This window comes from Orcinus orca, chromosome 19 (assembly GCF_937001465.1).
Source record: "Orcinus orca chromosome 19, mOrcOrc1.1, whole genome shotgun sequence".
In the NCBI taxonomy this organism is placed as follows: Eukaryota; Metazoa; Chordata; class Mammalia; order Artiodactyla; family Delphinidae; genus Orcinus; species Orcinus orca.
Window position 1 is genome coordinate 31,270,117 of NC_064577.1, and position 25,430 is coordinate 31,295,546.

Sequence of the window (25,430 nt, forward strand, 5' to 3'; positions counted from 1 at the left end):
CAGGACTTTCCCAGGTCTGAGTCTCCTGGGAGGTTTCCCATTGCACTCAGGGGGTTTCCAGTTCCTAGGAGTTCTGAGAAAGACCCAAGTCCTCTAACGTCCCAGACGAAGGTCCCAAAGAGGCTGCGTGAAGATGTAGCTTACTTGCCTCTTCTCTCGTGTTGCCGTCACCCTGCTGCGAAGGTTATTTGAGGACAGAGAGACTGGAGGAAGGTCAGTGGGTGTGCTGGGCCTGGGTCTTGTTTACCAGGACACGTCCTTGGGTTATGCGTGGGAATGAAGATGAGCTTATCTCTGGGTTTTCCTGTGTGGATAAGCAACCAGGGATGTAGGGTTTGCCAAGTCTCAGACACACGCCAAAGACCATGAGCAGTTCTGAGTCTTTTAATGCCAGCTGAAGTGAAACCACATCTCCAGGGGAGATGCATGTACTTAATCTTGCCACGGAGTCCTTGAAGTTCTCCAGGGTCAAGGAGCATCAGGACCACTTGTCCTTCTGCTCCCACAGGAGCAGGTTGGTGGCCAGGGTCTTTCCTGTGCCTGGAGCCCTCCGTCTCCTTTCATCTCCATCATTCTCAGCTTGCCCTGGCGAGAAGGTGTGCCACGTGGATGTCAGAAATGCACACCCCTCCTCCTCCTGTTTTGATTTCTTAGCTTTCCAGGCAGGCACATGGGGAGGAGAGATGGAGAAGAAATTCCAAGGCAAGGAAGAGTGAGACTCAGTCTGCTTTGCCCCGAGCATCCCAGTCCGGCATCTCTGCTTCTACATCTCCTGTCCAGGTGTAGCCAGAGGGAGAGGCCCTGGGAGGAGTGATGACAAAACAAAAAGTGCAGGGAGGACATCCAAACATTGGAGAGACCATGGGAGAGGGGGAGAAACAAAAAAGAAAGAAAACCATTATCATTACAGCAGAGTTGTGTTCCTCAGGCCAGATCCTTCCTCTTCTTCTGATTTGGTAAGATTCTAGAACTATCCAGATTCAGACTTTGGGGATGGAGACCAGCCTGACCAGGGGCAGCTCTCGAGAAGCCTAAGGCAGCTTATCAGGATGCGAGGAGGGGCCAAGGAAGTTGTATGAGGTGGAGAAAATGTCTGTTTTTCATATCAAAGAATGAAAGGCCTGATGGAGACTGAGAAATGCTGACTTTCCTGCTGGCCCCACCAGCCCTGCCCTGGCTCACACGTCCCCTGGAAAGTCTGCACCCCCAGCCAGGGTTCTTAACCTTTGGATCACAGACTCCTCCAAGAATCTGATCAAAGCATTAGACCATCAGCGTCCAACAACGCACATGTGCGTACACACACGGGCACACGTGCAAGTTTGTGTTCTGTTTCGGGGGTTCACAGATTCCCCCAGACCTGTCCATGGTCCCCGGACCCCAGGTGGATCTCTCAGGTCTGCCACCATCTGGGGACGGATTCCAGGGGCTTGGCTGCAAGCGCGCCAGGAGCTCCTTGGAGCCCATCCCCCTGCCCCCCAGCAACTCGGAGCTCCCAACCTTCGTTGTCCCGGACCCCCGGCCACTCCCGCACCTGGAGGGACTTCCGGACTCTCAGAGCCCCGCCCCCAGTCCCCGGCCCCCGCCAGCTCCCAGGGTAGCCAGGAGGAGGGTTGCGCTGGGCTCCCCTCCCCCCCGGGCACACACACAGTTAATCCTCGGCGGCTGCTGTTTGGATAAAATGCGCTGGGAGCGTTCGAGGCTCCGCGGCCGCTCACATCTGGCCCGGGTTTGCTCTTTACGCGTCTGTCCCGCTTGCTTCGGTCCTTCCTCTACTTTCGAGAAACCGCGTTTCCGCTTCTGGCCAAAGAGACCTTGTAGCCGAGGAGATCCAGGTGCCGGGGAGCGGCCGGCTGTCCTGCACCCCAACAACTTTCTGAGCCCTCTTCCCGGAGGACTTTTTCCTTCCTGCTTGCTCTCTCCTTCGACAAGTCTGGTCTTCCCCCAACCTGGCTGGGAGGGGGCTCCGCCGCTGGGAGATGCTCTAAGAGAGGCCGCGGGGAGGACGCGGGCGCCCCGCTCGCTCCCGGACGCTGGTGGCTGGAGGTAGGTGGCCTGGCGGACGGGACGTGGCCGTGGCGGGGGTGGGGGGAAGGAGGGGGATCCGGTGCGCCTTTTCCTGGCTTCAGCCTGGTCGCGGAGCAGACACCTACACGGGGCGAGGAGCGGGGTGGGAGGGGCCAGAAGCCAGTTGCGGCAAAGGGGCAGAAAGACCAGGAGTTGGCGGAGAAGGGCCCGGTGCCGGTTCCTGACACTCCCTTCGGAGCCGAGGTGCAGTGGAGAGCCGTGGCCGTGGTTTCCCTCTGTTGACCAGGGAGCAGGGGGCTTCTGTGGCAGACAGATGCTGTCAGGAATGATTGTTACCTCCCCCGATTTTTGTGGCGTGTTTATCTTGCTTCACTCTTACCTGGGTGTGAAAGGGAAAGGAGTGATACCCAAGTCACCTCCGCACCTGGTGGGGAGACCCCACCCCAATAGCGCCTGGACTGTCTGAGAGCCAGCCCTGCCTGTGGGCAACTTGGACCCTACACAGAACAGGGAATGCTGGCTTTGGCCCCTGCATCTAATGGCTTTGGTGTTCCTGGAGGGGATCCAGCCTGGACAGGAAAAAATAATGTCCCTCTCGGGGGACCCTCTGGTCTGCCCACACCACTGAATGTGGCCCTGGTCTGGGCCCGAGTCACTGAGCTGCCCTTGAGCCTCTGGACTGCGCCTGCCTCTCTGTGCACTACCAAGTAGCAAGCATCTCCACGGCACAGATGTGATCCCCGCCTGTCCTGGGCACCCACGTCGTGTTAAACTGGGCCCTGCCGTGCCGATTCCTGGACAGCTGCTGTGTCTTCCGTGGGACCCCAACGTGCTTTAGGTGCTCACGGGCCCTCCTGAGCCACTTGGGAGGAAGGGTGACTTGACTTCTCTCTGTGACTTGCTTCCGTCTCCTCTCTCTCACTTGGTTTCTAAGAATGGAGGCAGTTTGGCACACTTGGAGCTTCCTCTTTCCAAGCTTTGAAAATGGGGAGTGTCCTGAGAAACTGAGTTTTCTCAACCACTAGCTACATCCTGGGTCCCTGGGGGAGGATGTGAGGTCCTCAGAGACGCTAGGCCTTTGCTTTTTATAGTTCAGGGAAGCAGGCGGACAGCCCCACGTGCAAGTTCACAAATCGAGGCACTTGCCTGTGTGTACTGCAGGGAGAGGCAGGAAACATACAGGTGAAGGGGAGGTGGGGGGTGCAGAGGGTTGAGCTGCCCTTTCTGGTCCCCCTTCTCCACTCTCCCTCTTGACCTGAGAGCTGAGGTGGGGCTTAGAGATGACCCGACAACAGTAGTGGCAATAGAAATAGCGGCAGCCATGGATGTGTGTGTGCTGGAACCCAAGCTCCTCAAGTTTCCAAATTTCCACTTCCCAGCAGCCCACAGAGAAAGTTCCCTGGGGCCGGAAAGACAGCCGGGGTCTGCTTCCCAGGGACTCTAGGCCTCTCCTCTGGCTCTCTCTGTTTTCCTTCTCCCATCTTGAGTCTCTTGGGATGCCAAGGAACAGGCTCCTGGTGAGCAGCAGGTCAGGGCGACAGACAAATGTAGGTGCCAGAGGCCTTGGATGGGCCCTCTTTCTGCCAGAGGACACCGCTGTCTGTCTGGGGCAGGGGCAGCCATCAGTGAGGGACAGGTTCCCAGGTGGGAGCCGAGAAGGCCAACACGGCCCCAGGAAGGGTGCAGGCAGCTCCCTCCTCATTCCTGGGACGTAACCTCCCTATTCAGGGCAACCAGCACAGCATAATTTTTTTGGAACATGCTTTTTGTTATTCTTCCTGGTGCCTCCCGCCCTACCCCCCCCGCCCCCCCCCCGATGTAATTAGCATGACTCATAAACCAAATATTCTCATTGAACTTCACCCATCAAAACAAAGATGAAAAGAATTTTGTAGATACAGTTGTGCTGCTGCGCGTCCTCACCAGACAAGAGCTTGCCACTGCGCTTTTGTCTTCAGGGGCTGGACCTTTGCATGAGTCCCTGTTCCTGGAGCTCGGGTGGCTGAGGCTCCAGGGCCCTAGGGGAGAGGCGGTGGTGATAGCTTGCAAAGGAAAGGAAGAATAAAAAGTTTCCTTTTTGTTATGGTCCCCACACTCTGCTGACTACTTAAGGTAACTCTGCCTGCCCATCCACTGGAGAGAGATGTGAGTGTCTCCGGAGCAGCCTCGTCTCCCTGCCCTGAGAGTCCAGCGATCTTAAGTGGGGGTGATGGTCTCCTGGGGCACTTCATCTTGGTGGTGTAACTACCGTTTGGGCAGAGGTTTATTATTTTCTTCCTGTTTTTACCTGCTGAAATCTGCCTTCTCGTAAAGTCAAATGAGACAAGGCAGCTCCCTGGACAGGACCCCAGACACCTCCCTGACCCCTCACACAGTACGAGGGAACATCTGCCCACTTGGAGAAGGATTTGGAAAAGGACCACCAAAGCCTGAACAGGTGCTTCCTTCCGTGCTCTAGGGGCAGCCCAGTGAGCCGGTCCCCCCGGGCCCAGGATTCAGGATTCTTGGGGCCCCGCCCAGACATCCTCAGCCTGGCAGGACCAGTTCTGCTCTCAACCACGGACATGCAGAAGCGAGCACGCTGGCTCTTTTCCTCCTCCCCAAGCCGCGCCGTGAAACTTCTGCCAGCGCAGCCTGTGACCTCTGACCCTTGTCTTCCTGCCTCTCGGGGAGGGGCTCGATGCTGGGCGCAGGAGCGGGAGCTCTTGAGCTCATTGGGGGCAGCTTTAGCTTTGGGTCCTCGTCAAGGCTGCAGCTGAGAGGGGCCTGAGCAGCTGGAGGTGGAAGTGGCGCTCCGACACCGGGAAGCCGCTCATCCTTGCCCACGCTTGCTTCCCAGAATTGGGCTCAAAGCAGGATGGGCTTTGAAGCGCCAGAGGCCCCCCACTGCCCACCGGGGTGTCCCTGGCCTGCCCAGAGGCCTTTGGAGTCAAACCCTCTCCAGCTGTGGGCACCACTGGCACAGTCCTACTGGGGCATCCTGTCCCATCCTGTGCCTCTGTGTCCGACCACCTCCCTGCCTGACCACCTCCCTGGCTCCTGTAGGAAGTTTCCTTGAGATGACATGGAGCAGAGCAGGAGACTGCGGGCAGGAGGCAGGATGGGAAGGGAGCGCGGGAGAACCGGACAGGCGGGAGAAGGGGCAGGCAGGCGGGGCGGGCAGTGGGGGAGGTGGGGAGCACGCCGATGCCAGGTGCGTGGTGCCTCGTGCTGGGTCAGACGTTGCTGCCAGCCGCTGGTGAATCCACACTTGGGGGGAGGTCGCAAACCTTCTGCCTCCGTTGCATGCTGTCCCCAAGTGGGGACATCTGGTTACCAGTCACCCTCTGCCCTGGGGACCAGCGAAGGAAAAGGACCTCGCCTGAGAAGGCTGCCAGCCCTGGTGGAGCTGCGGGCGGATGCAGGCCAGACGTCGGCTGGGCTGGGCCCTGCAGCTCTGCCCTGCAGGTTCTGAGGCTGGTGGTCAGGGTGGGGGACTGGGGTGCGCTTGGAAACACTTGGGCCCTTTCTGCTTGTGAAGAGTGTAAGTGAGTTCTGGTGAGAGACGGGTGGGTCTGGGTGGGGTTTGGGGTGGCCATGGCACTCAGGTCTTCCAGCATTCAGGACATCTACCCCCCACCCCTTAAGGTATAGCTATGAGAGCAAGACCCGTGGTTCTGTAAACTGGCCTGACCTACAAGGAGGAGACCCTGAGAATGGACCCTGTAGAGCAAGCAGAAGCAGGCCCGGGCAGCTGGGGCACTGGGCTGGAGTCTGATGCCTGCCCTTCCCCCTTCTGTTCCATTCTACTCCTGGTTCCCTCTCTGCAGGGACCTCTCCTGTGGGGCCCCTCCCACACCTGACCCCTGGCAGCCCCCAGGGATGGGCAGACACAGGGCACGCTCACTGCACCCCCTGTAAAGAATGTCAATTCTGTATATCGTTCCCTCCTGCCAGCCGCACTCGGCCTCAGTCCCCTTTGCTTCTGAGCATCAGAGGGCATGGGGGTCAGGGTGGAACCGTTTGCCATCCCTGTGAGATGTGGGCTTCCCCCTCCCCTCCCCTGCAGAGCTCACCCATGCACTGTTTTCTCTCTACCCTGCAAAAGCAGTGCTTTCAGAATGCACACTCAGTGGCCACAACCCCCACGCCCCGTCCATCCTGAGGTGTGAGGGAGGTTCCTGGTGATCCTGTGCCTAAACCCGAAGGAACTGCGCTCCAGTGGTGGATGTTAAATGCTGGCGCCGGGAGATCTTAGCACATTGCTTTGATGAGGACGGTTATCACGGATCCCTGGCGCCCTGCATGGTGCCAGGTATGGAGCAGGCCCTCAGCAATCTGCTGAAGGGATGAATGCGAGGTCTCAGCTGGGGGATAAGTTCCTCAGGGCCCGGGGCTGCTGCCTCTGTTCCCACCGTAACCGAGTGAGCTTAGCAGGTGGACACCCGCCCGGCAGGCGGGAGTGTCCTCAGGACGGTGGTTCGTCAGGACCAGCCTGTCCTACCTAGCCGACATCTTCCTGGAGGCCCCCTCGAGGCGAAGTGGCAAGACCTCTGCTGTCAGACACACCTGGGTCTCACCTGAGCTGCAGCCCCTGCCACGGCAGGGCCTGGGGTGAGTGACTCCCTCCCTCTGAGCCCATTTGTTCCTCTGAGAAATCAAGGTGACTGTAGGGCACAAGTTCAGTAGCCTCCGTAAAGCACGTGCCCAGAGCCCGGCAGGCAGCAGGTGCTTAACCAGAGCTTTGTTAGAAGGAATCTCTGATAAATGACAGGGCTGCTCCTGGGCCGGTTAACTCGCCTGGCTGTTGAGCAGAAGTCCTGATGACGGCCTCAAAGGTTTGGCTCCATTTTCTCCTGTTTTGTGGCTGCAGGCAGCTTCCTTCAGTGGCAAGTACACCAGTGACTGGTGTGTCAAAGGCAGGACAAATCCCCTGCTTCTACAAAACGTGTTCTCTCTGGCTGGCCTGATTCTAGCCCCACTTGGGTGCCTTTCCCGGCGTAATCAGTACCCACGGTAACTCCAGGGTTCGGCTGCCCCAGGGGAGGGCCTTTTCTTCCTCTTGTTCCACCGTGTCCCTAGAATCCAGCCCTCTTCCCAGTGCGCAGTAGACACTCAACAAACACTTGCGAAAGAACGTGGGACTTCTGGGCTTCCCTGGTGGCACAGTGGTTAAAAATCCGCCTGCCAACGCAGGGGACACGGGTTCGAGCCCTGGTCCGGGAAGATCCCACATGCCGCAGAGCAACTAAGCCCGTGTGCCACAACTACTGAGTCTGCACTCTAGAGCCCGAGAGCCACAACTACTGAGCCCGCGTGCCGCAACTCCTGAAGCCTGTGCTCCTAGAGCCCGTGCTCCGCAACAAGAGAAGCCACCGCAATGAGAAGCCCGCGCACCACAATGAAGAGTAGCCCCCACTCACCGAAATGAGAGAAAGCCTGCGTGCAGTGATGAAGACCCAATGCAGACAAAAATAAATACATAAAAAATTCTCCAAAAAAAAAAAAAAAGAACGTGGGACTTCAGCACGAGGGCAGTTTATATCCCCCACAGTCCCGCCTGAGCCACAAACTTGCCACAGCATCCTCAAGCCCCTTCCCCGTTCTCCTTTTCTAGGCAGAGATTCAAATTCCCCCGAATAAACAAAATGCTCTCTTAGTCTCCAGGGTGGGGCTTACTTATCATTTGTCTAAGTGGAAAATAATGTGTACTTAATGTGAAAAAATATGTGACGGTTATAGGGGAAAACCCCAGAGACCCCCAAATAAGAAAATGGCAAGCATCCGTATTTTCATCACCCAGAGGTAATTGCTGTTAGCAGCCAGGTGGGTGGCCTTCAAATCTCTGGGCTAATGTACGTGCATGTGTGGATGTGTTTTTATGTATGTATGTTTTCAACCTGCATTTTCACTCATCAGCATTTTACGAACATCTTTCCACGCCAGTAAATATTCGTCTGTTTACAGAGGTCAGTCCTTGGTGCTACCAGCTGAAGTTGCCCCTCCCCCTCCAGCATCGTTTATTTATTTATTTAAATGCCTTTAAACGGAGCGTGTGTTTCTGGGTTCGGAGCAATCTCCACCCCTCCCTGTCACATTACACCCAGCCCGTGGCCAATGGCTGAAGGCATTTGAGTTTGCCAGCCTGACCAACCACCTCGTCTTTAGTTTTCCACCGTGTGGCTGCACCATCATTTGTTTGATTAGACTGCTTTTGCAGGACATTGAGGTATTTTGTAAGTTTGGCTGATGGAGGCAATGGGTGGTAACTCTTTTTTTTTACAATTAATTAATTATTTTGCATCTCACTCTCTTTATTTATTTTTTAACATCTTTATTGGAGTATAATTGCTTTACAATGGTGTGTTAGTTTCTGCTGTATAACAAAGTGAATCAGCTATACATATACATACATCCCCATATCTCCTCCCTCTTGCGTCTCCCTCCCACCCTCCTTAGCCCACCCCTCTAGGTGGTCACAAAGCACCGAGCTGATCTCCCTGTGCTATGCAGCTGCTTCCCACTAGCTGTTTTACATTTGGTAGTGTATACATGTCCATGCCACTCTCTCACTTTGTCCCAGCTTACCCTTCCCCCTCTCCATGTCCTCAAGTCCATTCTCTACGTCTAAAAATATGGAACGCTTCACGAATTTGCGTGTCATCCTTGCTCAGGGGCCATGCTAATCTTCTCTGTATCGTTCCAGTTTTAGTATATGTGCTGACGAAGCGAGCGCTTGTAACTCTTTTTGAAGCAGGAGGCTTTCTGAGTGCTGATAAGAGGAGCACTTGAGGAAAAGATGGCTACCTGGTCACGTCGGGATTCAGCGTTCTGATGACACTTAATGGTGTGACCTGGGAATTCCCTGGCGGTCCAGTGGTTAAGACTTCTCAGTTGCACTGCAGGGGGCATGGGTTCGATCCCTGGTCGGGGAACTAAGATGCTGCATACTGCGTGGTGTGGCCAAAAATAAATAAATAAATAAAATACAAGAGTGTGCCCTGGGCCACTCTCCCCACCTCCCTTCTCCCCCCACCCCAAACCACCCCCAACCTGAATTAGAGATTTGAACACACTGGCTTGAGTCCTCTTTGGACGATGGCTCTGCTACTTGGGAAGGGCTGAAAGGGACTGTGGATTTCGGTCAGTACTGAAAGTCAGACCCCAGGCACTGGAGACACGTGTGAACTGAGACACATCTCCTGTGTATGAGGACCTCCTGATCTGTGGGGGGGACCAGACAAGGAAGCCGGTCTCTGCTAGATACTGGGGGAGGAAACTTCCTGGAGGAGGTGGCATCAGGCCAGGCTCTGAAGGACACAGCGACGAGGAAGGTGGCAAGAGAAAGAGACAGAAGACGAGACCGTGGTGTGACTTAGGACTTCCGGTGGCTCCAGTTGGCTGGGGTGAAGGATACACATGCAGGGGTGGGGACAAGGGGGCCAGAGATGAGGTGGGAGGCAGATGGTGAAGCGCAGGGCTTAAATGTTTCCTTTATTTTCATGAAAGCCTTTTGAGCCAAGGGGGGCATTCAGATCTGCAGGTTTGAAAGCTGCCTCTGGCCAGCAGTTTGGAAGGTAGAGGAGAGATGGGGAGACCAGCGCAGGGCTGAGAAAGAAGCAGTGACAGCGCCCGAAGGGAGGGAGAGGAGAGACTGCCAGGGGGCCTGGTTACGGTGCAAGAGAGGCCGAAGTCTGCAGAGCTCGGAGATGCGGGCCGGGGGCCCTGTGTGAACAGCTGTAAGCGCTGAGGAGGAACAGGGACGGCGGGAGCTGGGGAAGAAGACAGTGAACCAACTGGGGACTTGAGCATCTTACGACAGAGCGAAGAGGACATGATCTGGAGACAGCTGGCCATCTGGGTCTGGACCAGTGCTGTGCAGTAGGACTTGGCAATGATGGAAGAGTCCTCCCAGCTGTGCCATCCAAGAGGGTAGCCATTTAAAACGTGCTCGAGTGGCCGAGAATGGAATTTTTCACTATGTTTAGTTGTAAAGGATTTAACTGGCCCCAGAGGCCAGAGGCCAATGTTCTGGAGAGCGCAGGCCTAGAGCTTGGTGGCCGGGGACGCCTGCTGGGGACAAGGATCAAGGAGCTGTCCGCTGAAGCTGTCACACAGGAAACGATGGGCGGAAAGTGTTCGGAGTGAGAGGGGCTGAGGGCTGAGGACACGGTCTGGAAAACACCTGTCGCTAAGGGGGAGGTTATGGAGGGTAAACACAGCGAGACAGCGTGGGCCGGATAGGGGGCGGGGAGGTGGGCGGTCGTCGCCGGCAGGCGCCCTGCAGCCTGCACGGGAGCTGGACATCGGCGATCTCAACCAGAGCAGTCTGGGCTGCAGCAGGCAGTGGCAGGGCTGACTGGATGCTGAGCTGAATTGTACTCTTGACTTAGAAGCCGTTAGATGTGGGACAAGGTTCTACCTTTTGCCAAGCTTTCCCCGGAGATGGCTGTAAAATGCGGCAGTGATTTCCAGGCCCTAGAAAACGAAAAACGGTGTGGTGCTTGTAAAAGGGATGGTGCAGTCGGCGCACAGGCCGTGGAATTCCCAGCTTTTTTCCTCCCTCCGTCTTGGGAACGGCCCTGGGAACAGCCCCTGAGGGTGTCACCGCTGCGGGGCAATGGGACGTGGGCCAGGCCACCTGCGGCGCGGGCTCACCGGCAAGGCACGAGCTGTCAGTAGCTCTTCTCTCTCACACGGTTCTCAAAGCGGGGGCCAAGCCTGCCGCCCGAGGCCTCACAGCTGGGAGGTGATCTAAGGACAGGGCTCTAGTCAAGGAAATCTTTGTTTGCACTGGGGAGGCTGGGCTGGCCAGGTGCCCCCGAAGGCCCGCCGCCTGCAGCCCACGTGGTCTCCTTGTATGCAGGGCCTGGGCAGAAACTTAGGCAGTGTCTTCTCTCAGGTCCAGGTAAGCCTCTCCTGGTCTAGGTGCAGTGAATTGCCTCAGGAGAGGATGGAGATGTCTCAGGATGGGAGGATGCCTGGCCCCTCTTTCCTTCACTGTTTTATCCCAAGTCAGCACAAAGGAAGCCCTCGTTTATTAATTAGCGAGTAGCCCTGGGAGACCCCATCTCTATCGCTGGCCTTGGGCTTTGGAGGTAACCAAAAAAACCCCAAACCTTAAAAAAATAAACCCTCTTCCTTTACGCCAGAGGACAGCTTCTTGGAAAAAGGGGAAGAGGGAGATTCAGCAAGTGAGCTGGGCGCCAGGATGCCCTCACCTTTTGGGAAAGGCACAGCACACCTCCAGTTGACCAGAGCTCCTCTAATAAAGGATGCACAGCCCCCACTGCTGCTTCCTCTGCAAGGTTGGGAGGAAGCGGGAGAGGGCCCGAGACCGGCTGGGGCTGCCCCATTACAGAAGGAAAAATTAGGTATGAAATGGCTTCCTGGGATTGGCGAACAAATGTCATTTATCAAGTGGGAGCCACTCTACCTCCCTCCTGCCCATCACCAGAGGAGTCTGGTAAGTGGAAAATGAGTGTGATGAATGGCTTCTGGGGAAGGAAAACAGACGTCATGTGTTAGACAGTCCGGATGGTCATAAGGGCCAGAGGGACACCCCAACATGGGGCTTTCTCTTTTCTGGGCACCCCAGGATCTGAGTCCAGGGAACCTTCTGCAGCAACTGGAGAGCTCTGAGTGTCTCAACGGGAGAATTTCCGCCAGATGTCGAAGCAGTGAGGGGCAGCCCCAGGGCTTCCTTTCTGGTAGAGAGGATACTGGGGAGGGGAGGGTGGCAGGAGCAGATGTGCGGAAGGATTGCTGGTGGCTGAGGGACAGTTGACGCTGTGTTGAAACAGAGACTGATTGGATACTGATCCGCATTGCCTTCTCGACCTAGAAGACCTTAGGTGTGGGAGACAGTCCTATCTTAGGCCAAGCTTCCTCGGGAGAAGCATGTAAAATTTGGGGGTGGTGTCCAGGCCCTAGACAAGCCAGACAAAGATATTTGTTTTGGGTGAATTGAAGTCTGGGACACAGCCAGAGCTCCTGGAAAGCATCAAATGGTACAGAGGAGCGGAGAACTTCAGGAGGTATTAAAGAGGCTTGATGACTGACTCGATGTGGCAGATATGTGAGAGGAAGGCGTCTAAATGACTCCCAGATTTCTGGCCCGCTGTTTGTTCATAGTTCCTACTCCCCCACCCCCCAACTTCATCTTAATAGAGCAGAGCTGCCCAACAGAGCTTTCTGCAGCGATTGAAATGTTCTGTGCAGTCCAGGAAGGTAGCTCCCACCTCCCTGTAGCCATTGAGCCCCTGGAATGTGGCTATCATGACTGAGGAATGGAATTTAGAATGGTCTTTAATTTAATTAATTTATTTTTTTGGCCATGCTGTGCAGCATGCGGGATCTCACTTCCCCGACCAGGAATCTAATCCGTGCCCCCTGCAGTGCAAGTGCGGAGTCTTAACCACTGGACCACCAGGGAAGTCCCTAGAATGTTCTTTAATTTTAATTGGTTTCAAATGAAATAGCCACAGGTGGCTAGCGGCCACTGCAGTGGACGGCACAGGCCTAGAATGTCACATTTTGAGTCAACATCTGCTGCTCTGCCTTGAGCTGTGATTGTGTACATATCTGTCTCCTTCACTGGACAGTAATTTTTTTTTGTTTTTAATATTTATTTTTATCTATTTGGCTGCATCAGATCTTAGTTTGGGCACTCGAGATCTTCGTTGTGGCACATGGGCTTCTCTCTAGTCGCGGTGCGTGGGCTTAGTTGTCCCGTGGACTTAGTTGTCCTGTGGCATGTGGGATCTTAGTTCCCCGACCAGGGATCGAACCAGCGTCCCCTGCATTGGAAAGTGGATCCTTAACCACTGGACCACCAGGGAAGTCCCCATGGATGGTAATCTTGAGGTCAGGGAGTATATTTAATCTGCGGTGGAATCACTGTCTCCCAAGCTCTTACCTGATGCTGTGCAAATCACGGGCATCCAGTTAACCGTGCCTGTGTTCAATTTTCTCCTAAGAGGGAATTCCAGAGCTACATGGGCATTTCGACTTGTCTTCTAAACTCCTTCTAATCCAGGGAGATCCTAGGCTTCTCGCCTCTCAGAACAGCTGGTTACCCGATGAAGATTAAGGAAGGTTTATAAAATGCTTTTGTCAAAGGGCACTGGGCGGGGTTGGCAACAAGACAAAAGGCAAACTTGTGGAGCTTGAGGGCTAGGAGTTCACTGTCAGAACACAGGCATGACACCACGGAGGTGGGCGGGCCCCCCAAAATGACAGGACCGATTTTAAACGGATATAAGGAAACTTGCACTTGTGTATGAATATCGTCTCCTTAAAGGATTCACCACAGATCCATTCGAGGGCTGGGAGGATAAAAATCATTAACCAGGAAGTGTTCTCAGACTTCCTGCCTTCCTCCGGACCCTGTCATTGACCCAATTCCTCCCTTTCGCCTCCCACCTACTGTAGAGGGGGGTTCTTCCTTGCTGGGGGAGGTTAAGATGCAGGGAGATGGGGAGGTTTGAGAAGACGGGAGTGGAGGAGCTGCAGGTCCTGAAGGGCGTGGGTGGGAGATAAAGATGTTCATGGAATTGTTATGGAATTTGGAACACGAATGTCTTCACAGGGTTTGGGGTAGGCAAGTCCAGTTCTGAGTCATGTTGGAATTAACTTCAGATGCCTTGACCGCAAGGCAGCCAGGAGACTGGACCACTCGGGTCCAGATTCACAAGGGTTACACACCACTGGCCAAAGAGTCCTGGGGGCTGCTCCCTGGACCTGACAGCACGTTCTTTGAGTCATCTTTCTGGGGGCACACCTCCCCCCTTGTAGGGCACTCTGTTTCACTGGAAATTGCTAAAGAGGGCCGGAGCTAAGTTTGGTTAGATGTTGGGCAATACTGGTTTTTCTTTTCTTTTTTTTTTTTTTTTTTTTGCGGTACGCGGGCCTCTCACTGTTGTGGCCTCTCCTGTTGCGGAGCACAGGCTCCGGACGTGCAGGCTCAGCAGCCATGGCTCACGGGTGCAGCAGCTCCGCGGCATGTGAGATCTTCCCGGACCGGGGCACGAACCCGTGTCCCCTGCATCGGCAGGCGGACTCTCAACCACTGCGCCACCAGGGAAGCCCTGGGCAATACTGTTTTTGCCCAAAAGTGAGTAAAATGATCATAATGTCATGATGTTGACTTTGCTGTGGGACTTAGTAAAAGCGTTCTGAAGACAGTTTTGAAGAGGGAAAGCTTTCAGTCTGGGTTTGCTTTGACCCCAAAGAGGAGGTCCTTGAGGAGAACCACCGACCTCTGCTGCCCTCACTCAGTGCTCCTAGCGCCTCCGACTCTTTGCTGGGTCATCGCAGGCCACCACCCACCACCCCCCCCCCCCCCCCCCGCCACTGATAGCATCACCCCTGCGCCGGCTGCATCCTGGTCTCCATCTCTTCTATCTAGGTACAGAAAATCCCTTTTCCAGACTTAGAAAGAAACGTACCAACGTGCAAAAGTGTACTTCCATTGAGGGTAGAGGACTGATTCTCAACTGGGAGGATTTCTGCCTCTCAGGGGATATGTGGCAAAGTCTGGAGATGTTTTTGATTGTCGCAACTGGGGGTGGGGCTGTGCTGATGGAATCTAGTGGGTGGAGTCCAGAGCTGCTGCTGAACATCCTACAATGCACAGGACAGCCTCCCACGACAAAGGCTGATCCAGCCCAAATGTCAATGGTGCCGAGGCTGAGGAGCCCTGGGGACAAGAGTCCAAGTCAGCTCTGTACTTTCTTTTCCTGTTATTTTCCAGCCTTTCCCAAATGAATATATATTACTTTGGATTCAGGAAAAAAAAAATGTTTGAAGAAAGGAAAACCTCTTTTCCTTTCAAGTGATGCAAGCTTGGCATTGAAAAGGAAAAGGAGAGTAATTATCAAGGCGCCAAGGAGAAACAGGGGAAATACAGAAATAGGGCAATAAACAAATTTGGAGAATTCAATCTGACAAATATTTGTTGAGTTCAGGGTGCTGCAGGATGCTTGGTGGGTCCAAGTTGAACAAGACCGTATCCCAAGCCCAGAGGAGGTCACAGGTCTGCTGTGCAGAATCTTCTAGGCCAAGAAAAACTCTCTGCAGAATGAGACAATATGAGACACGCAAGCAAAAAAGAGTAGGGAGAGTTTGTTCCAGTTGAGGGTCTGGGAGACCTTCAGAAGGAATATGAAGCACCTGAGTTGGGTCTTGGGTAGGATTTTTTTTTTTTTTTTGGCTGCGTTGGGTCTTTGTTGCTGCGCGCCGGCTTTCTCTAGTTGCGGAGAGCAGGGGCTACTCTTTGTTGCGGTGGCTTCTTTTGTTGTGGAGCACACCCCCTAGAGTGGGCGGGCTTCAGTAGTTGTGGTGCATGGGCTTAGTTGCTCCGTGGCATGTGGGATCTTCCCGGACCAGGGATTGAACCCGTGTCCCCTAAGCTGGCAGGCGGATTCTTAACCACTGTGCCACCAGGGAGGTCCCTTGGGTGGGATTTTGATGTGATCTGAGGGCAGCCTGTTGAATTCAAATCCAGCCCCCATGGCTTGAAAAGTGGGCAGCCTGGGCTTCCCTGGTGGCGCAGTGGTTGAGAGTCCGCCTGCCGATGCAGGGTACATGGGTTCGTGCCCCGGTCCGGGAAGATCCCACATGCCGCGGAGCGGCTAGGCCCGTGAGCCATGGCCGCTGAGCCTGCACGTCCGGAGCCTGTGCTCCGCAGCGGGAGAGGCCACAACAGTGAGAGGCCCACGTACCGCAAAAAAAACAAAAAACAAAACACACAAAAAAGTGGGCAGCCTTAGGCTAATCGACTTCTCATCACGGTTTCTTCATTAGTGAATTCAGTATAATAATGAATGAATATTGTCTCCTTAAAAGATTCACCGCAGGTCCATACGAGACCTGTGATGGGGTAAAAACTATTAATGAGGAAGTGTTCTCTTTAGGGTTGTAAGGATGAGTGAAAATGATGCTGGGATGCCCAGCACCGGGCCTGGGGCAGTTGTCAGTCCTGTTAGCCTGGTTATTAGCAGAAGAAAAGAGGACAAAGGGTGCTCCTGGCCAGGGGAGAAGGATGTGGGCAGGTGGGCAGGTGCCAGGAGTTTGGGGGTGTGGCTGGAACCTGGTGCTCAAACTGGTGCCTTGGCAGCACCTGGGGGCTTTTGGAAAATGTCTGTCCCAGATCTGCCCAATCAGAATCTGCATTTTCACAAGATTTCCCAGGTGACGTGTATGCACGTTGCAGTACGTGAAGCAGGGAGCTTGAACATGGGACGAGGGGTGCTGGGCAATGCAGGCGAAGTGTGGGAGCAGACTGGGGAGGGTGGTGCCCACCCTGGCAAGGAGCCTGGAGAAATGATGGATGGGTGGAGGGGGCGAGGAGAGAGAGGGAGAGATTCTTTTAATATGTATTTTATAAATTACATTTACATGTACAAATTTTCTTTGCCAAGTGGAGGGGAGGTAGTGGACATTTTGAGGAGGGGGGCTGGTCCCAGCAGTCTCTCTGTCATTTGGAAGGTCTCTGGGTCCTGACCCTTGGCAGGTAGAGAACGTGGATGTGGGGGGCCCAGCTAATCCACTGCAGGGGGTGGGGGTTGTGCAGAGAATTGAAGAGCGGGCAGAAGTGTGGCTTCAGGGGGTGGGGGGATTCCTGGGGAGGCCAGGCTTCCTGGCTCAGAGTCTCATAGCACATCTCCGAGGAGCCATCGGGAGAGCCTCAGCTCTGGTTCCCGGTCTTCGGCCTCCCCCAGGTTCTCCTGACTTGGCACGGGGTTCCGGCAGCAAGGGCGGCCAGAGAATTCTGCCTTCCGAGCTAAAACAGCGAGCCTGCTAACACGCAGAATAAAGAACAAAGCCAAAGAGTCGGCCCCGCGGAGAGGGTCGTGCCCTCACCGGCCGCGAGGCCTCTGAGCCATGGAGTTGAAGGAGGTCCATGGTGGCCCGAGATGCGTGAAAGGAGCATTCATCTGGGTAGACGATTACCGACAAAAACAGAAATCCGTCTCGGTATTTTAGTTTTCCTTAGACATGAAAGAGGAGTTAAAGACAAATCAGACAGGACCTTCTGAGGCTGTTCCCTTGCTTTGATGCTTTGCCCCTCCCCACGATGCCTGGTTCCCGGCCCCAGCCCAGCTGCAGGGGCAGGGTGGAGGCGTGCTTACTCCCCTGGCCTCAGTTCTTTCACTGTGCAGGCCAGAGGGTCCAATTAGGTGTCCTTGTCAGCCCTTTTGGTGTTAAATTGTATGATTCGGTGAACAAAATGGGCTGGGATTGACCACCGTCACCCCCTCCGTGATGGGGAGGTTTCCCAACCACCAGAAACAGTCGAGGCACGTGTGACTTCTGACTCCACACACCAGAAACGGCTGAGGCACGCGTGTAAATCCCACAGCTGGGGTTAGCCGGGGTGATGCCTCTGACGGTGAGAAACCAGTGGGATTTGTCTGTTTTAAGCCCAAGCACTGCCCCCTAGTGGGCTCACTGGGAACCCCCAGTGGACAGCTCTTTCTGGAAGGACTATCTCAATCCTGTACAAAGAGGGTCCGGTCCAGAGCTTTTTGGAGAGACATGGGGCTGGCTTCGATGACAATAAATGCCCTGTGCGGCGGGGCGCCACCCCCCGCAACACCAGATGCTCGAGGACACGCTCTTCCGCCCCCTGGTGGCCAGAGAGCGACATGTCAGCGCCTGCCTGCCCACCGGGCCCCACAGTGCAGGCTGGGGCAAAGTCCCTGGACAGCGGACCCCCCAGATTCATTCGGGATTTTGCTCATTGTCCTAACAGGGCCGAGACACGACCATCTGCAGAGCTCAGGGTTGAGGGGTCTCCTTCCTGGGAGGCGTGGGGGGCCAGGCAGAGCCATGCTCAGCAGCAGCAGGTGGCCTGGTGCTCCAACGCCAGCCCGGCCCCAGGGCATGTGCGTGAGGGTGTGCGAGTCTGTGCGTATAAGTCTGTGAGTGTGCTGAGAGTGTGAATGCCAGGTGTGGGCATGCATGTGTGCATGTGAGCGTATGTATATGCACGTGAGTGCACCAGAGTACACGTGAGTGTGTTGAGTGTGCGAGTGTAAACACAAGAGAGTGTGGGTCTGAGTGTGTGTAAGTGTACCGAGTGTCTTGAGTGTGTACAGAGTGTGTTTGTGTATGAATGTGTATTGAGTGTGTATGTGCGTGTGTGAGGGCACTTGTATATGTGCATGGATGTGCACCGGGGTTTGTGAGTATGTATGTTGAGCTTGTGTGACTGTGTGTGTGAGTGTGAGTGTGTGATCGCCGTCCCAGGAAGAGTGGCAGCTGAAGCACTTAGTGGGTCAGCTTGGTGGGTCGGGCAAGCACTGCAGGCTTGTTTCCCTGCAGGGCCCTTCCAACCCGTGTCCTCCCCGTGTGTCTCCCCAGCAGGGCTCAGCGGGAAGATGGGCCCCCGTGGGCTGGGACTCGCGCTGGCGTGCTGCCTGCTGCTGGCCTTTGCCTGTGGCCCGGTGCTGGGCCGCGTGCCCCGTGGGCAGCTCGAACAGCAGCAGCAGCAGGGGACCAGGGAGCCACCGCTGGACCACGCTGAGAGGTGAGGCTGTGCGGTGTGGATGCAGGAGCGCTGGCTCAGCAGCGGGGATGAGCCTGGGGGTCAGGTGCCCCAGGGGGCTCTTTGGCAGCTAGAGGGGAAGGAGCAGAGGCCAAGGCTGAGGAGCCGGTGCTGGGGGACAGAGGCGCCATTTCTCCTGTCAGTGACCCGGGCCTGTTATCTGAAACTGCGGACAGTAACCCAGCCTCATTCCAACCCCAGAGGAATGTGGGTCTGTGTGAGGTGCTGCAGCCACATCCTTAAAAGAAGAACACACCACAACCCCAACCCCCAGCTCTCGGTTTCTTTGCGTCCTTGCCTGTCCTTTGAGAATATCTTCTAGGGTTCTAAGTACCACCTGGAAGTAGGAGACAGGGACGATGCTGGGCTGAGAGCTGATCTCCACCACCCTGATGTCTGATCACATTGCAAGATGGGGGATGGTGGCTGAAGACTGGCACAAGAAGTGGTGGCTTTCCTTGAAAAGTTATGAATTTCTTCCGAATGGCACTGTCTTCATATATATGACCTTCGATGATATATAGACTCCAGGCTATTTGGGATATTTTGTAGGGATGCATAAAATGCTTGGGATTACTCATGAAAATGTCATTCATCAAACGTGAGGTCCTAGACACCTGATGCTGACTTTGAGTTTCTTTATCACTTTGAGCTTTGGGCTGACGTGATACCTGAGGCTTCGGGCTGTCTTGGAGTACAATGGAATTGCATAGGATTTGGGGCAAAGTAACATCATTCTTCTTCTTTGTCTTTTCTTCTCCTTCTCTTCTTCCTCCTTCTTTTCATTCAACAAACATTGATTGAGGGCTGTTATTGGTCTGGCCATCCTCTAGGCACTGGGGACACACATGTGAATGACACAGTCACTGGCCTCCAGGAACTCCAAGGCTATGGGGGGACAGACACACACGATCCAGTTCAGTGTGTCCACGGTGTAGATGCGCGGAGCGGGGGCAGGGGTTGGGGAAGGCTAGGAGGAGGAGTGACTGGGTCTTGAGGACACCTGAGGGGCATCCCAGGCACAGGAGGGGAAAGCCGCCTGGCAGCCAGGATGGCACGTGCGAAGTGTGGCCATTCCAGTGTGTGGCAGTGTAAGGGCTGGTAGGTCGTTTGGGTAGGGTGGTTGGATGCCGGAGGGTGGAGGATGGGAGGGCAGATGAACCTGGTGGGAAGGGGTCTCTTTGGAACTTCATCTACAGGGGAGTCATGGAGAGGTTTAAATTTCATGGTACCCTAGAAAGAATGCTGGAGGGTGGCAGAACAGCGGATGAATTGGCAAGGGAGAGATGAATTCCAGGAGGGCATTCCGAACAGCAGTGGTCCCTAGAGGTGAGGAGAGCCGAGGGCCCAGCTCCTGGAGGTACTTTGATGGTGGGGTGGGCTGACTCCTCAGGACTCCATGATCCTCAGAATGGATTGGTGAGGCCAGAGAAGCATCTGCAATGAGGCTGAGCGTTCCATTCTGGGTGACTGGCGATGCTGCTGCTGCTGTGAACAGGGTTTGGAAAGAGAAGATTCTAGGGATGAGCGGCAGTGATGGGCCATCAGTTTGGGACACATCTCGTGTGTGGGGCTTGTTGAATCTCTAAATGGAGACTTCTGGTGAGAGGTGGGCGGGGGTCCATCTGGGAGTCTAGGGCTTGTAGGTGGCTGAGTTTAGGGTGTATAGATCCATCTCCTGGATTGTCTGTGGTCTGAATATGGGAGCAGAGGGAGACAAAGAGCTGACCCTTCAAGACGGACTGTGCCACCTCCAAGGTGGCCGCGTCACAGCCAAAGAGCTGCGAGCAGATAGCACGGTGCGGTGCAGTGTGACGCCTCGAGGTAGCAGCATGGAGCTGTCGCTGCCGCTGCCCCCCGCCCCCCAGGAGCAGATCTGGTTGAGCCCTCTCATTTGCAAACGAGTCAGCTTAACATAGCAGCTTCTAGAATCCTAGATACATGAAGGGGATGTCCAGTCACTCCACTGGCATGTCACGTGCCAGATTTCTCCCATGTAGCCTCTATCTTGCCAAGCTCCTCAAATTATTGCCGTTCTTGTTATATCGTTGTTTCCACGACTGTCATTGCTGTCAACAGAGGGCAGGGGGCTCTTTCTGAACCTTCACTAAAAGCCTCAGAATTTGCCAAGAGCCAACGCAGTCTCTGTGGAGGGAAAATTAACACAGCCTCACACATCCAGGTGAGAGAAGGCGAGACAGGTACCCTAGGCCCTATGGTGGCAGAAGAGAGAAGAGTTCCTGGCTCTGAGAGCTCTTGGCTTTCACGGTGATGTCTTTACTCCCTTAGAGAGGAAGAAAAGCATGAAAAATACAGCTCCAGGCAGGAAGAGGAGCCCCCCGCATCCCGGTGCTTTCGCTGCTGTGACCCTGGTACTCCCATGTACCAGGCCATCCCGGTGCCACAGATCAACATCACCATCCTGAAAGGTCAGGCACAGAGACCAGCAGGGGGGGACCGTCCCCTGGGGAGGGGGCACTGCTCCATCCTGATTGGAGGGCAGGGCAGAAGATGGAGTTAGGGAGGGGTGGGCAGGAGAAGAATGGCTCCTCAGGGCACCGAGCAGAGGCATGCTGTCATCTAGCGGGGAGAAGGAAATTCCGTTCCTGAGGCTCTGGCCCCTTTCCAAGAGGAGGGGTTGGGGAGGGATCCACAGGGGAAGGAGCCTCAGGGCAGCTCGGGGTCTCACCCCACCTGCCTTTGCACCGCAAGCCTCAGCTTCACGGTCCTGTGAGCAGCAGATAACCTTGCACAGCCTGGGACGATTGAATCGGGAAGCCAAGCGGCCCGGGTCCCAGATCCTCAGGCCCAGCCCCTGCGTCTGTAGGTCATTTGTTCGGAGGGAGCCGTGGGTTCCGCTGCTGCTCCTGTTGCTATTGGATAAACGCATACGTTCCCTTTTCTTCGCCAGGACTTTCAAGAAGGAAAAAAAAAACGATTGCTTCCGGATGAAAATAGAATAATCCTTGAGGTTGCTTGACGCCACGTGTTTTCCCGTCCCATTTAGGTGAGAAGGGCGACCGAGGAGATCGGGGCGTGCAAGGCAAATATGGCAAAACAGGCTCCGTGGGCGCCAGGGGCCACGCGGGACCCAAAGGGCAGAAAGGGTCCATGGGGGCCCCTGGGGACCGGTGCAAGAACCACTACGCTGCCTTTTCGGTGGGCCGGAAGAAGCCCCTGCACAGCAACGACTACTACCAGACGGTGATTTTCGACACGGAGTTCGTGAACCTCTACGGCCACTTCAACATGTTCACGGGAAAATTCTACTGCTATGTGCCCGGCATCTACTTCTTCAGCCTCAATGTGCACACCTGGAACCAGAAGGAGACATACCTGCACATCATGAAGAACGGGGAGGAGGTGGTGATCCTGTACGCCCAGGTGAGCGACCGCAGCATCATGCAGAGCCAGAGCCTGATGCTGGAGCTTCAGGACCAAGACGAGGTGTGGGTGCGCCTCTTCAAGGGCGAGCGCGAGAACGCCATCTTCAGCGATGAGTTTGACACCTACATCACCTTCAGTGGCTACCTGGTCAAGCCCGCCACCGAGCCCTAGCCGCCCGCTAGGGCTAACCTCCATCGCCACAGGCTAACCTCCCGTTGTCCCCGTGCCCCGCCCTGCTCCGCCGGACCCCCTCCCCCACCCGGGTTTCCCCGGCCCACACGTCCCCAGCTTTGGCATTCGACATGACGCCCCCTCGCGGGAGTGGGAAGCAACATCGGCTGTGTGGTCCCAGGCCCTGCCGTGTCCGCACATGAAATCACCAGGCGGGTGCCCACGAGAGCTCCCCTCTGTGTGCACGTCCTTGAGTGACCCCTGCACGTGTGCCACGACGCGCCAGGGTGTCCCAGAGTAAGCCACCCTTGCTCCCATTGCTGGGAATAATTAAGCCAATTCTAAAGGTTGTGAAAGGAGCAAAGTAAACCATGGAAAAGAAAGGGAGGCATTATTATTTTTGCCTTTCTGCCAGCCTCGCTGGCTCCAGGCAGGAGGGCTGTCTCCCCTCGAGGCTGCCGGAGACTTCCTGTAAGAGAAGATCTAAAGTAGATGCCAAGGGTGACAGGGGAAGGGGGTGGGGGGCGTGGGGACCAGAAAACCATGTCTGGCTTAATATTTTAGGCCACGTAGGAACCTTCTTGGGGGACAGCTGGACTGACGTCCACATCCCGTGGACATTCCTGTGGCCTTGCCCGAGGGCTCAGCTGGTCTTTCTGAGCCACAACGGCGAGGGGGTTCGAACTGGGCAGCAAGGGTCAGCTCCTCAGAGGGACAGCCAAGCCCTCGGCCGTGGCCTCTGCGTTGGTGAGCAGCCTGCCCGCCGGAACCCGCAGGCTCCTGGCGGCAGATGGCCCCTGGCAGCCAAGCTCAGTACAACCCAGCAGAGCCGTGCATCCTGGCATGGCTCTACCCACTCCCCCACCCCACCCTTGCGTCCTAGACGGGGCCCCCACGCCTGTCACACTGGCATTGGCTTTCTGTCCCTCCTCTCCAACGGGTCAGCTGTGGAAGGAACCAGGGCCTTTGATTTTGCAGCAGCTGTCATGGTTACACAACTTCAATAGACCCGCCTCACCCACCGTCTCAGAGTCCTGCTTCCCAGAGAGTTCACCATTCAGCGCCCCAGCACCCTCCCCTGGGGCCTCTTTGACCAGCAGCCTAAGAGCAATGCAGGAGGGGGCTTTCCTGGGCCCCAGAGCAGGGGGGAGCTGGAAGGGACCGGAAAGCTCCCCCCTGCCTGTCTCAGGGGCTCCTGCATGGCTCAGCGTCTGAGGGGGTAGAGAGGGCACGTCCCAACCACCGGGGTCAGACCTCTGCTCTGAGGGGGTTGGGGGGATGCCTGGAGTGGGGCGCTGCCTGGATTGGTGCTGTGGCCCGTGGCTGACTTTGGCCCGGCAGCCCTTCCCCACTTCTCTGCATCAACGCCCGGGGCCAGGGTCACCCCGTCTGCTTGGGCCCTGAGCCCCTCCAGGAGCCTTCCTTCCCACTGCCTGCCTGCTAAGCCCTGATTGACCAATCCCTCTGCCCTCCCTGAGCCTGGCCATTGGGTCTGGGGTCTGCACATCCTTCCCTCTGAAGGACTTCTGCTGGTCAGACTTTAATAACTGTGTATACGTGTGGGAGGGCTGGGGAGCAGGGCGCCCGCCTCCTGCTTTGTGCTGCCCCAGTGCTCTTCCAGAAAACATTAAACGTGGAATTGTGTGTTTCAGCATCGTGGCCTCCTCAGTTTGGGTGTTGAACCAAATCCTCCTCCGTTCTATCCACCCCACCCCACCGCCGGAACCCCGCCTACTGCCTGTTGGAGGCCTGGGGGCCCTCAGCTTGGTACCTGGGGACATTGGTACCCAGCAGGCACAGGCTGGGCCTTGAACTGCCTCATTCGTCACCGGAATGCATTTCACAGTTGGCCCCTTTGGACGCCCTGTAGGGGAGGAGCCTTCCTTCTTCCGGATGGCCCCAGGTGTTCCATGGCTTGTGGCTGCATTACTCTAGTCCCTGCCTATCTCTGTCTTCATGTGGCCTTCTTTCCTAGATCTCTTAAATCTCCCCCTCCCTTCTTTCCCAGTTGTTGGAATTAGGGCCCACCCTAAATCCAGGATGATCCCCTCTCAGGATCCTTGACTCTATTACATCTGCAAAGACCCTATTTCCAAGTAAGGTTACATTCACAGTTAGCAGGGCTCAGGACCTGGACCAATCTTTTGGCCCATGGATGGACACAAGTCAACCCACTACAGCAACTCGCAGGCTTGAATACACCCACCAACAGCCCCCTTTGTGACCAAGTGGTGAAGAGCAGATGTTTCTTCTTCTCTCCATCGTTTGCCAACTGGGTTAGTGGCCAGGGCCCTTACCAGATGGCCAGCAGGCAGTGCAGAAGCTGCCTGGGTCCTGTTGGTGCCAGCAGGCTGGCAAACAGCTGCTGGCCTCCCTTTGCCTGGTTCTGGGTGAGCCGGTGCAGCCGTGCCGGGCCTTGCGCTGGGGCTAGACCGGAGGAGGCGGACACTGCAACCCCGCTCCCTGCAGGACAAAGATTGGGCCTCACCATCCTGCAGCTGAGGCCACCGGGCAGAGGATGCAGCTGGGAACAGGGGCTGAGTGCATTTCCCAAAGGTGTGTGGAAAGAATGAATCAGCTTCATCCAGGTGCCCACTGCGTGCCCTCTCTCCAGGGACAGTCATGTGGCGTGGAGCGTGTATCACCTGTCCCACTGCCGGCCAAGCCGGCATGCAAGAGGAGGCAGCCTTTGCTCCGGAGCCCACCCAGTCCCCTTTCAGGGTCCCTTGCTCTTTAAGCTCTTCCACACCCAATCTTCCACTCCCTTCCTGCTGACACTTCCACTCTGCTCTTTCTTGATCCTGCTTTGTGCTAGCCCAGGTGCTAGGTGCTGGGGGCACAATGACAAATAAGACATGGTACTTGCCATGTCTCGAGGACTTTTCTAGGACTTTAACTGCAGTGTGACATGGATGCCATCTTCTCAGAAGAACAGCACGCGTGGCCCCTAGTTATCTGCTCCACCTGACCCCTGGCCAAAGCAGTCTACCTTGCATTGGCTCCTTTCCCCATGTCCTGACCCTGGCTATTGAGGAATTGGCTAACCATCCCTGGAAAAGTTCTGATAAACTCAGCTGCAATACAAATACTTGTGTTTTAGCGAAAGGACTTAGAAACGGCTGATGACTCAGGCAAAGGAAAGAATTGCTTATGTTAGAGCTTTCAGGAGTCTTTGTAGCCAGGGGCGGGAGCAGTGAGGAGGGTACGCCCAATCCCACGGGGTGTGTGTGTGTGTGCACACACGTGTGCACGCTCAAAGATAATTTTCTGTGGGGCTCACTGCGGGAACACAATGGCATGGTGGCAAAGCTAG

General features: G+C 55.6%; 2 protein-coding genes and 1 non-coding gene across 7 annotated transcripts in view; 2 read left to right on the forward strand and 1 right to left on the reverse strand.

The window, feature by feature from the left end:
- The window catches only part of PGS1 (phosphatidylglycerophosphate synthase 1), a 584,793-nt gene that overhangs the window by 464,587 nt on the left and 94,776 nt on the right, over positions 1-25,430 (forward strand). The gene's annotated exons all lie outside the window — the stretch shown is intronic.
- On the forward strand, positions 1,605-23,771 carry C1QTNF1 (C1q and TNF related 1). Of its 5 annotated transcripts, none has more exons than XM_004275538.3 (4): positions 1,605-2,046; positions 18,379-18,541; positions 20,849-20,988; positions 21,567-23,771. In XM_004275538.3, exons 2-4 carry the CDS (start codon positions 18,393-18,395, stop codon positions 22,115-22,117), a joined length of 840 nt encoding a protein of 279 aa, XP_004275586.1. In that variant the 5' UTR covers positions 1,605-2,046; positions 18,379-18,392; the 3' UTR covers positions 22,118-23,771. The 5 variants fall into 5 exon arrangements, with proteins under 5 accessions (XP_004275586.1, XP_033294543.1, XP_049557540.1 ...); XM_033438652.2 differs by having other exon boundaries at positions 1,606-2,046; positions 18,376-18,541; XM_049701583.1 differs by lacking the exon at positions 1,605-2,046 and adding an exon at positions 5,631-6,621.
- On the reverse strand, positions 8,637-8,743 carry LOC117203609 (U6 spliceosomal RNA). The gene has a single exon (XR_004486474.1). It is a non-coding gene; the product is annotated as a U6 spliceosomal RNA (small nuclear RNA).